This window comes from Sapajus apella, unplaced genomic scaffold (genome assembly GCF_009761245.1).
Source record: "Sapajus apella isolate SASKATOON/1434 unplaced genomic scaffold, GSC_monkey_1.0 scaffold68, whole genome shotgun sequence".
NCBI lineage: Eukaryota > Metazoa > Chordata > Mammalia > Primates > Cebidae > Sapajus > Sapajus apella.
Window position 1 is genome coordinate 2,533,490 of NW_022437008.1, and position 11,480 is coordinate 2,544,969.

The window sequence follows — 11,480 nt, forward strand, 5'->3', positions numbered from 1 at the left end:
CTGGAGTGCAGTGGCGCGATCTCGGCTCACCGCAACCTCCGCCTCCTGGGTTCAGGCAATTCTCCTGCCTCAGCCTCCCAAGTAGCTGGGATTACAGGCATGCGCCACTATGCCCAGCTAATGTTTTGTATTTTTAGTAGAGACGGGGTTTCACCATGTTGACCAGGATGGTCTCGATCTCTTGACCTCGTGATCCACCCGCCTCGGCCTCCCAAAGTGCTGGGATTACAGGCTTGAGCCACCGCGCCCGGCTGAAATTTTTTTATAGAGGCAGGGTTTTGCTATGTTGCCCAGCCTGGTCTTGAAATAATGGGCTCAAGTGATCTTCCCACCTCAGCCTCTCAAAATGCTGGGATTACAGGTGTGAGCCACTGCACCCGGCCCACTGGCGCAGTTTCTAGGGACTGGATACCTGCCCAGGTGCACAGCTTGGTACAAAGTCAGAGGACACCTCCTCAGGCCTTGCCCAACTCGGGGGGGGTTCCACCCTCCAGATGCACCAACAGGTGGTCAAGGGACGGGACCTCGCCCTCCCCGGCCTGGCTCTGGGGACCCCAGCCGACCTGCAGCAGCAGATGGTACTTGAGGATGCGCTGGACGGGTTTCAGTAGGAAGCTCTGCAGGGGCAGCGAGTGGCGAAGCTGGGCCTGGCGCTCCTGCAGCCAAAGGGCTGCTGGTGGAGACAAGGACAGCTCCCGGAGTAGGGCCAGGGAGCTGGGGGCACAGCACAGGTCAGTGGTGGTTGTCAGTTCCAGTGGGCGGGGCCAAGAGGGGTTGGGGAGGGGCCAGGGTTTGGGAAGGGTAGAGGTCTGACAGGGGGCGGGGCAGTGAGGGAGAGGTCAGTTACTGTCACAGCCTGGAAGGGGTCGGTGCTGGATGGGTCGGGGGTAGAGGGAGGGTGACTGGCACATCAGCTTGTGGGCACGGCCTGAGGCCCGGCAGGGGCTCCTGCCCCTCACCTCGGGTAGTTCATGCAGTACAATGTGTAGATGTCAAAATCCTCGCTCTGCGGGTGACATGGGAGTCAGGGAGACCCCAGGTCCCAGCTTCCCATGACCCCCCTTCCAGCCTAGCCCAAGCCTGCTCTCCCCCTCTACCAAGGCCCCCCACCCCTCCACTCACCCGCTGCACGAAGCACTCGGCAATGCCCCCGGCGCTGCTGGTGCTCTCCAAGTCCTCTAGGAGCTCGCTACGGAGGAGAGGGGAGGGTGAAGAACCGCCTGTCTCCACGAACCCCCCCATGGGAGGCCTACGGGAGGCCGATGCCCCAGCGGTCTGCTGAGGCTGGGGGCTTGCTGACTGCCAGCATCCCCTAAGGGGATGTCACATCTGGAGGAAGGGTCCTCTGAGGGCTACACGGGACGTGGTAACCTGCTTAGACTTTGTCCCTGGATAGCTTCTCATTCTCCAGCTTGAACTGGTGTCACCGCTGGCGTGAGCCTAGGGGTGTCATGTCATGACTCAAAGAGCTAGGATGATCTTAAGATCCTGCTATAATCCTGAGACCTCATCAAGGCACTTGAAAGTGTCATGATCCTCAGACCCCAGCTTCCTCCTTACCACAGTGACCATCCTGGTTTGTCCGGGATCAAGCAGTTTCCTAGGATGAAGGCTTTCAGTGCTAAAGCTGGAAAAGTCCCAGGCAAATCAGGCTTAGGGGGTCACACGCATGCTCACGCTGTCCCGGCCTTCAGGCCCCAAGTGATTTTTGGATTCATCGTGAGCTCAGACCTGACACAGCCTCGAGACCTCCTCCTGATGCTGGAACCCTGTCCCAGTGTTTGGGCTTCATCTGGGTCCTCTGACTCCCATCTCCTATGGCCCTCCCTCACTCTGGGTTCTCACTCCCAGTCATGATCCCTGCTCCCTGCCCAATGTCACAACCCCATGTACCAGCCTGGACAGAACACTATGAAGCTCCAAGATTTGGATTAGGACATAATAGACCTTCCAACCAGTCAAAGCCCTCCTCCCGCCTGTCCCACCTGCCCCTGACCTGCTGAACTCGTAGATGTCCTCTATGTTGGCAAACAGCGTGCCCACCTGCTCCATGCTCAGCCCCAGGACCCCGCCGTCCAGCAGAGGGCCCAGGTAGTCCTGCGGGGATGACTGGGGTTACCAGGGCCAAGGGGCTGGCCTGGGTACCCACTGCCCTCGGGTGTCTGCCCGCCTTACCTCCACGATGCTGCGCAGGTCCCTGACGTAGGCCCGCTCTGTCTCCACGATCTCTCGGGCCACACGCTCCAGCCTTGAGGGTTTGGCTGAACCTGTGATCCCCACCGGAGAGAGATGTAGGCGGATGGGGGGCCCTGGAAGGGGCTCTGGCTTGGAGGCTGAGCAGGCTGGGGTAGGCACCGGGGCTGGGTCTCCCTCAGAGCCCACTGTGCTCAGGGATGTGGAACTCCCGGAACCTCGGGGGGAGGCCATGGCAGGGGCTGCAGGAGCTGCTGGAGTGTGGAACAGGAGGTCAGAGGAATCTCCCCCCACACCAACTCCCACAGCCTTTCATGCATTCAGCCCCCACCCTCACCCGCACCTGGCCAACAGCACGCCCACTGGCTCCTTCCTCCCTCCCGACTGCCCTCCTTGGTCTAGTCCCATCCTGTCCTATCAGGGTCATCTCTGGTCTTCTGGCCTCCATTACTCTAATCCACCTCCATGAATCAGCCAGGTAGACCTTTATTAATTTGCCCATCTGACTGTGTCACTCCCGTGAGTATAACCCCTTCATGCCCCTCGAGATAAAGTCCAAACTCCTCAGATCCCCAGGGCACTGGGCAATGTGGCTGACACAAATTCCTCCAGCCAGCTCTCCTCCCACAGCCACCCCTCTTCTTACACTCTGCATTCCATTGACACTCAACTTCTTTCAGTCTCCTACATGTAGCCTTTTCTTACCTCTGGGCCTTTGCACATGCTGTTCCTTGCATGTGGAATACTCTTCCTTGTCTTTGCCCAACTCCTTCCCCCTAATTTTCCACTTCTCAGTTGAGATGTTCCCACTGCCAGGACCCTTCCCCTGACTTTCCAGGATGGGAGGATCCCCCATCACCGCCCTTACCACTCTGCCCAGCGCTGCCCACTCTGGCCATGTCATTGCCCGGGGATGCGGCCGCCTCCCTCATCCGCCTGCCTCACCCGCCTCGGAGCTCAGTGCGAGTTGGCCTGGGGCTGTCTCGATCATCCAGCGTTGCCAGCCTTGCCCAGGAATAAATGCCCCACAGGCTCCGCCCCTGCCTCTGGGCTCACCTGTCCGAGTCTCACACACGGTGGCACAGTCACAGACTTCGCCTCTTCGGCCACACCCGAGGCTTGGGCTAGGTTTGGAGAGGCTCAGTCCTTGGGCTCCCTCAGGCATGGCTGAGCGGCCCAGCAGGGTCCTGTAGAAAGACCCCCTTCTTGGCTATCAGGACCCCATGGGCCTCTCCACCAACCAAACTCACAGATGGGGGCTGGGAATGAGGAGCGTGTTCTAAATCCAGGGAGGGGCTCCTGGGAATCACTAATTGGGGAGGCACAAAGTGACAGAAAGAAGGGGACAAGGAGAGAGAACCTGGGGAAAAAGATGGAAAAGCTGAGACAAAGAAGAGTGAGCGGAGCAGGAGGCGCAGACGCTGCGAGTCCCGTTTGTCTGGGGCCAGAGGCTTAGGGATCCTGGGAACGTTTGGGCTCTGGCTGGAGCGGAGGGCGAGGGGCAGGGCTGGGAAAAGCCGTGGGCGGGAGGCCGCGGGGTCCCAAGGGAGGGCGGAGGCTGGGGGACCGGATGCCAGGGTCCTGCAGACGGCTCCCTCCCCCGCCGAGGGGTGCGCGCTGGGGCGCTGGCCCGGAGCCCTCGCTCCCCCTCCGGCTGGTCCCCCTCGAGCCCCGAGCGCCGTCCCCACAGCCGCAGCCTCCCCAGCGCCTTCCCACACCCCTCCAGCCCCCAACTCCAGCCGGCGCCTCGGCTCGCCCCCCGACGGCACGCCCCCTCATTGTTCCGCAGCGGCGCCGCCCCCTCCCCCAGTCCGCCTGGGCCCCTCGCCTCCCGCTCACCTCCCGGGGAGCCTCGAGCCCCGGCCCAAGGCAGCCTGGCTCCTGCGCGACCCCGACGCGGTCCCGGGAGAGGTTCGGAGGCCGGACTCAGGGACGTGAACTTCGGGCTCTCAGGCTCCAGGAACAGAATCTGGGGTCTCTCAGAGAGTGGGGTCCCACAGTCGGAATTTCTCTGTGTTCTAAGTAGGGGATGCTAGGAGCCTCGACTCTGGAGTCTCAGATGGGGGCGCTGGGGACCCACATTCCTGAGTCTTCTAGGTAGGGCTGTGGAGTTGGGGGTGGATTCCGGAGTTCCCCTAACTCTAGGGGCAGGGATGAAACTCCCTCTAGGTGGGAGCACGGGGGGGGTCCCAAAGTCCTGGGTCCCCTTTCAGTGATGGACGCTGCAGCCCAAAACTGGATGGGGGGCTTAGAAGTTCGAATCTCAAGTTCCTCCAACGCGGGGTCTTGGGATCGGAGCCAAGAAGGGAGTCTGCGGTCCTGGATCCTGAGTTCTTGAAACGGGGGTGCGGGGCGCTCGGCCTCCAGGGTCCCGCGAGCTGACGTCTAGGGCTCCCGGCTGCTCCAGGAGGGGGCGCTGGGCACCTGGATGGCTCAAGTCCTCCAGCCTGGGCGCCCGGGCCTGGGCTTCGGGGTCTCTCAGGATGCCGAGCAGAAATTCTGGACGCCGGGGTCCGAACCTCTGGACCCCTCGGGCTCCCAGCTGGGTGTCACAGGGCTCGAGTGACGGCGGCGGCGCCACATCTGGGGCGGGAGAGTCCGGTCCCAGCTGTGCAGCGGGGGGCGGTCGCCCGGGGCTTCCCCTCCCCCTCTGTCGCCCCGGCTCACATCCTGTTCCCGCCTGCGGGGGGGGAGGGGCTGCCTTCCGGCCGGCCCGCCCGCGAAGGGTTAAGGCTTCAACCCCCCCCCCTTATCTGAATATTCATGAGGAGGCGTGTCCTCTGGGTAGGCGACTCCTCTACATTCCAAACGCCTCGCGGACTTTTTCCTTTTACAGCAAGGGCCGCGAGGCGTGAGAATCCGGAACTGACGAAGGACCGTGTCCTATTGGTAAATCAAAAGTTTTAAATCTGCATATGCAATACAAGGCGGGGTCGTCCGGTGAGGTCACGTGGCCATGAATGACTGAAGGACTCCCCGGCGAAAGGGTGCGGCCAGAGCTCCAGTGGCGCAATCGGTTAGCGCGCGGTACTTATATGACAGTGCGAGCGGAGCAATGCCGAGGTTGTGAGTTCGATCCTCACCTGGAGCACTCTTTTTCTTTTGCCTCTCCCAGCACTTTTAATTTTTTTCTCATCAGTTCTTACAAACTTATACATCTTATAAACCAACCAAAACGTCTACATCACTTAGATGAATGAACATTTCCATCTTTTGAATTATTGGGCCCAAAAGACTTCTAGGGTTTTGGTCACAGTCCCTTGTTTGCTCTGTATTGTAGGAAGGTGCGGTTTCCATCCTAGCCACCAGGTGGGGGTATCATCTCTTATTAGATGCTCTGGGCATGGAATTTAGTCTGCAAATAGTTTGACTTTCGTAGAGATATGGGTCCTGGGTAAGCTGTATATGGCTCTCTGCATATTTCTCTGTCTCTTTTTAATGCCTCTTTTACAATGAACGTATTTACCGGTCTTGGAGTTTTCCACCTCTGTTGAAAAGGAAAACTGTTTCCTTTCCGGTTCTGAGTCTTGATTTTTCAACAAATACTGAACATTCACTATGTGCCTGGCCCCCTTTAGTTGTGTGTAATACAGCAGTGAGTGTCACAGGGCTCGAGAAACAGAGCCTTGGACACGGAAAGAACAAGAAAGAGACATCGCTCGTTCTTCCTTTAGCCAGATCAGATTCTCTCGCCCTTCCCCAAAGAATCCCTCATGTAAGGAAACAGCACCTCCCACCAGCTCCCACCTCCCAAGGGCACATCCCTGCCCCTGAGGACCTGACATTATAGTGGGGAGGCATATTGCTGTAAACAAAAGAATTGAGAACATTTGAATGTTAGGTGATGATAAATGTCATGGAAAAAGTCCAGCAAGGTAGGGAAGATGGGTAGTTGGAGGTGGGGTGTGGATTGCCAACAGCAATGGTCAGGGAGGATCTCATAGATCAGGCAACTTTTGAGCAGAGACCTGAAGGAGGGGAGTGAGCCATAAGGACCCTAGGGGAGTGTTCAGGCAGAGGGAACAGCTAGTGCAAATCTCCTGCGGATGAAGCAGACCAGCTAGGAGGCCAGTATGCCTGCAGCAGAGTGGTCAAGGGGGAGGGTAAGCGATGGGTGCCAGACTGTGTGGGCTGTGGGGAGCACTTAGGACTTTGACTTTTACGTGATCTGACTCAGGTCTCATAACAGGCTTCCTCTGGTTGTCTCTTGGGGAAGTGGGGAAAGTGGAGACTGAGGGCAGAGGCTGGAGCAGAGACTGGATGGGCTGCTATGAAGATGCAAATGGGAGACGTTGTTGGATAGGACCCGGGTGGGGGTCATGGTGGGGGCAGGTGGATTGTGGATCTATTTTGCAGGTGGATCACACAGGATCGCTGTCGGCCTGGGGTGTGGGTTTGAGAGCAAGGTGTCAAGAGGTACTCCCGGGTGTCTGGCCTAAGCCCTGGTAGCTGATGGGAGATGCCGTTTTCTTACATGAGGGATTCTTTGGGGAAGGGTGAGAGAATCTGATGGGACTAAAGGAAGGACTAGCGATATCTCTTTTTTGTTCTTTCCGTGTCCAAGGCTCTGTTTCTGCGAATGTCTCTGCCGGCTTGCTCCTGCTCTAGCTCTCTGCCCCTCCTACGCCCTTGCATCGCAGGGGTTCTGACTCCCTCTCGCCTGACCCTCTTCTACTTATCAGGGCCTGAGCCCTTTCCCACAAGGGAGGCAGTTTCCTGGAAGAAGAGACAAAAGGTCAGTGGGCCAGGGGAGACGGCCAAGGAGGCCTGAGAGCAGGAAGGAGGCTTGAGGAAGGGAGACAGAAGGGAGAGGAGGGAAGGGGCTGGAGAGGGAGAGAAGAGGAGGAGGACTAAGGCTTGGGGGTAGGAGGGGGAGAGGACAGTGGGGAGTGAGAGGGCAAGTAAAGGGTGGAGAGGAAAGGAAGGACAGAAAAAGGGAGCGAAGGGAGACAGGAAGGAGGAGAAAGGGGGTAAGAGACAGCAGGATGGGGAGGCTGCAAGTGGGAGAGAGGAGTAATGAGGGAGGGGATGAGTTGGAGGGTAGAGAGAAGAGCTGAAGGCAAAGGGCGTAGGGCGGGGCAGGAGGGTGCAGAGGAGGAAGTGAGAAGGAGGAGGAGGGGTGAGGGTAGGGAAAGGAGAGAAGAGGGAAGCGGGAGGGAGGAGGAGGGGCGGGGGGGCAAGGAGAAAAAAGAGGGGCAGCGGGGGGCGAAGGCTGGACGGCAGGGCCAAGCCGCAGGCGCTGACGCAGGGCGGCTTCCGGGCGCGGGGCGCTGGGCCCCGCGGCTGGTCCCGACGCCGCTGGCCTTGTATGGTCGGAAGACGCAGTTCCCCCGGGGCCCCTCCTAGACGCGCGGCCCCTACTACCCACACGCCCTGGCCTCGCGGGGCCAACCCTGGTGGGTGTCTGAGGCCTCGGGTTTCCAAGGTTCGGAAATACCAAGATCCGGTAATTCCTGGGCTCCAGCGTCCCGGGTGGCCAAAAACCTGCAACTCCAAGCCACCAGGGCTCTAGAGTCTAAAGCGCCAGGGGACTTAACCTGAGACTCCTAAATGTTGAGATCCTAGACTCTTGAGACCCTAAAACCCGCTTCCCCACAACATCCCGAAGGCGTCGAAGCGCCCCGGAACCCGAGTCCCGAAACGGGTTCCGTTACCCCAGGCTGTCCCGCCCCGCGCCCGCCCCCGCTCGCCCTGGGCGCGCGCCCCAGCACATTCCGTCCTCTCCACCCGGCCCCTCCCGCCTCCCGCGGCCCCGTGGGGACGGAAACATCCCGTACCCGCTCGCGCGCGCCCGCCGGAGAGTTGGGTCAAGGAGCCCGGCAAGACGGGAGCGCGGCCCCCCCGACGCCCGGGAACTGGCTCCCCCGGTTCTCATCTGGTGACCTCACCTGGTCCCACCCTTTCAGGTGAACGGCCAGGCCCGGTGACGTCACTTCCTGCCAGGTGAGCGCCGCGGGGCTGGGAGGAGCAGAGTTGACTGGTTCCAAAAAGTCACCCCTTCCCTCCCCATTCTTGTCTCTAGACCGCGAAGAAGCGAGGATCCCAGCTTACACGCAGATTCCGTTTATTTAAAAATTTCCAAAAACACAAAAATAGACTTTTAAGGTAACAATATATATTACTAAATATATTATTATAGTCTACTTATAATAATTATACCGTCGTTTCCAATATTACAAAAAAAGAGGAAGAAAAATACGAGGGAAGCAGACGACCCAATATATATAAATACTATAAAATCATATTAGAATAAATAAAGTCGTCATAAATAAAGACCCATTGATTCATGGGTGGGGTTTGGCAACAGCTTTGGCTACTTGCTTTTGGAGGGTAATTTGAGCACCAGGATTCCCCCTCAGGGGAGGTTCCAGTTACCAGGAGACTGGAACCTCAGATCTCTAAAAACTGGAGGGGCAGAGAAGGCCTATTATTCACAGCACGTAAGATTCCAGGAAACAGATTTGCGCAGGGAAGAGGTGGGGGAGAGGGTTCATTGCCTCCCTTAAATATGCTACATTTTTTTTTTTAAGAACCTCAAGACACTCCATCCCCCACCACGAATACTGAGCTTGCACACTTGGGGACCTGCCCCAGCGTGAGGTCAGGGGAGTGGGTTAATGCATTCTGCAAAAAGGGGTTACTTGATTACTGTCCCCCAAGTCTCCACAGCCCTGGGTCCATGCAAAGACCACAGTGCAAGAGATGTGGCTTCCCCCCTGAGATCCAGCTGATCTGGCGGGGCAGAGTCACTTGTCATTCAGAAACAGAGATGCGATTGAAAATGGGGAGTCGCCGGGGGGCTGTTGTGGGCTGAGGTGGTGGAAAAACCCCCGCCTCGAAGACTGGAGAGTCAGAGCCCCCCAAGCTGCTACCGCTGCTGGCATATTCATCAGGGTCAGATCCCAGGGATTGTACAGAGGGGCTTCTTACCAGGCCACCCAAGGCCCCCCCCCAGACGCTCATAGGGGTGGCCCTTCGGCAGGAGGGGCAACAGACTGGGGTGGGGTCTCTTCGAGCCACGGGAGTACCAGGGGCAGCAGAGAAAGCAGAGGGTGACAGTGGAAGGTCCCCAGGTGGTGGCGGGGAGCTGGAGGGCGAGAAGGAGCAGGACAGGGAAGGGCCGGCCAGGCCTGGCGGTGGTGGTGAGGTCCGGCGGCCGGAGGGCAGGCCAGAGAAACTGATGCTCTGGCGAAGCACAGGAGGGTGGCCCGGGGCCGCCAGGTCTTCGCTGGGGTTGTGGATGAAGTGGCAGCGAGAGCCGTAGGGGCAGCGGCCCTGGAGGTAGAACTTGTGGCAGAGTTCCGTCTTGTACTTGGGGTGGCGATTGGCTTGGCGCAGCTCGCCCAGGCCATGGGCAAACTGGCATTTGGCCCCATAGCGGCAGCGCCCACTCTCTGAGAAGGTCCGACATAGCTCAGTCTTGTAGCGGGAGGAGGTGGTGGGGGTCGCTGTGGGCGAGGTGGGTGAGGGTGACAGCTCGGGGCCCAGGTGGGGAGTCAGCGGTGCAAAGCCAGGGGGTGGGGGCACCCAGCCAAAGCTGCGGCCCTCTACCAGGCTGGTGGAGCGGCCAGGCAGGCGAGAGATGACCCCAGACGGGCTGGAGTCAGAGGGGCTCAGGCTCCAGAGTCCCGAGGAGCCCCAGCCTGGGCTGGACTCAGTCTCTCCGTGGTCGGATGGCACGGGCGCGTCAGCGTTCAGCGACAGGAGGCTCTGCGGAAATGGGTCGGTTAAAGCACCTGAAAATGCAGGGCGACGCCCCACTCCAACTGCAGGGATCAAGAGCTTGCCAGGCCGGTTTGTGGGCTCCCGGCCTGAGCCCCACCCGCCCGCAGAAACTCCCAGGTTCCAGATGCCAGGAACCCAGATTTGGAGATTCCGACCGAGGCATTATCCCAAGGGACCCAGGAATTCCTGTTTCCCCGGCTGGACCAAGAGGGGTCCCCGAAGTCAGAGCGCACCACTGTTTCCCAATTTTGAGTCTCTGGGCCTCCCCGGATATGACCCACGCGTCGGGATCTCCAGTTTCACAACTGGAGAAACCGGGCAAAGTTGACCCAGGAGTCCGGATCGCTTTGGTTTTAGGGTTTTCGGAGAACTACGGTCAGGGACTGGAAAGACATAAGTTGGATCCCCCCACCCTGAGACTCCAGCCCCAGAAACGCCTCCGCGCAAAACCACGCCCTCAGCAACGACTAGGGGTGAGCCAGGTATGGGGGCCACTTCCGCCTCCAGGCAGCCTCGGTGTGAGAAATATTCTCCGACTTTCCACTTGCACGGGCCGCCCCACCCATGTTTGAGCCAAGACCCGGGAGACGCGAGCTCCGTTTCCACCTCCAAATCACCAAGCTGGTCTTGGGAGTAGAAGGCAGGGGCCCGGGGCTGGGGCGCTAGGGAGCCCCGGTTGGAGAAGAGAGGCAAGCGTCCCGGGCTGGAGCTTGCGGCTCTAGAGAGCTGGGAGTCAGGCGTGCAGGTGCCGAGTGGCGGGGACTCACCTCGTAGATGGCGGTGAGATCCATGGTGTAGCGGTTGGCCATGAGGGAGTCGGCCAAGTGTCGGAGCGCTGAAGTCAGGCTGAGGCTGGCAGGGAGAGCCGTCTTCTTATAGAGCCCGGTTGGGGCGGGGCCGGGGGCGGGGCAGGAGGGGCGCTTCCCGGACGCGCGCCCCTGGCGCAGCCTGGCTGGCCCTGGACTGGTTCCCTTCCGCCCGGCCCTGGGCCAGGACGTGCCTGAGTTTGGCCGGTGGACAGCCGCGACCGGGCGGGGAGTGCGTGGGACAGGGGTGGGGGTCGGGGTGGGGGTGCGGATGGCGGGGCGCCTGCCGAGTTTTCAGAGCTGGAGACTGAGGCTTGTAGAAGGAAACTGGGACGGAGGTGGGGGCAGGGCTCCAGGGGCAACTGACAAGGGCAGAGGCCCGATGGGGCGTGTGCGTGCGACACAGAGGGACGGGGGCGGCCAGAGACACGCAGAGGGGCACAGACAGACAGGGAGAGAGGCAGAGAGAAAAACATCAGCAGAGACGCAGAGAGGGATAGAGAGGGTGAGGAAGGGAGGGAAGGTGGGGAGAGAGAGAGAAAATCCCAGAGACAGATTCACAGGGATTAGAGGGTTGGGAGGATCACAGAAACAAACCGAAAGGGGCTGAGCGCAGTGGCTCACGCCTGTGATCACAGCACTTTTTGTGTCTTTCTTTCTTTCTTTCTTTTCTTTTCTTTCTTTTCTTTTCTTTTTTCTTTTCTTTCCTCTCCTTCCTTCCTTCCTTCCTTCCTTCCTTCCTTCCTTCCTTCCTTC

The 11,480-nt window shown here is 59.5% G+C and overlaps 2 protein-coding genes, 1 long non-coding RNA gene and 1 other non-coding gene across 7 annotated transcripts in view; 2 read left to right on the plus strand and 2 right to left on the minus strand.

Annotated features, from left to right (window-relative positions):
• Positions 1-6,222, minus strand: part of PLEKHG2 (pleckstrin homology and RhoGEF domain containing G2) — a 16,639-nt gene extending 10,417 nt beyond the window's left edge. For 3 of the 4 annotated variants that reach the window (XM_032248822.1, XM_032248823.1, XM_032248820.1), the window contains exons 1-7: positions 4,033-6,222; positions 3,250-3,380; positions 2,176-2,447; positions 1,997-2,097; positions 1,123-1,189; positions 960-1,006; positions 564-714 (exon numbers count right to left, since the gene is read on the minus strand). In XM_032248822.1, the coding sequence (XP_032104713.1) occupies positions 564-714; positions 960-1,006; positions 1,123-1,189; positions 1,997-2,097; positions 2,176-2,447; positions 3,250-3,358 (747 nt within the window). In that variant the 5' untranslated portion in view covers positions 3,359-3,380; positions 4,033-6,222. The remainder of the gene's footprint in view (positions 1-563; positions 715-959; positions 1,007-1,122; positions 1,190-1,996; positions 2,098-2,175; positions 2,448-3,249; positions 3,381-4,032) is intronic. The other variant, XM_032248821.1, reaches the window with a different exon arrangement.
• Positions 5,192-5,284, plus strand: TRNAI-UAU. Its single transcript is given in 2 exon segments — positions 5,192-5,229; positions 5,249-5,284. It is a non-coding gene; the product is annotated as a tRNA-Ile (tRNA).
• Positions 6,223-7,128: 906 nt separating the features above from the next.
• On the plus strand, positions 7,129-8,718 carry LOC116530660. The gene is made up of 2 exons (XR_004260101.1): positions 7,129-8,136; positions 8,216-8,718. It is a non-coding gene; the product is annotated as an uncharacterized LOC116530660 (long non-coding RNA).
• ZFP36 (ZFP36 ring finger protein) lies at positions 8,241-10,792 on the minus strand. Its single transcript, XM_032248826.1, has 2 exons — positions 10,686-10,792; positions 8,241-9,903 (listed from the first exon to the last, which is right to left on the minus strand). The coding sequence occupies exons 1-2, from the start codon at positions 10,725-10,727 to the stop codon at positions 8,947-8,949; spliced, it is 999 nt and encodes a 332-aa protein (XP_032104717.1). The 5' UTR covers positions 10,728-10,792; the 3' UTR covers positions 8,241-8,946.
• Between the last annotated feature and the right edge of the window lie 688 nt (positions 10,793-11,480).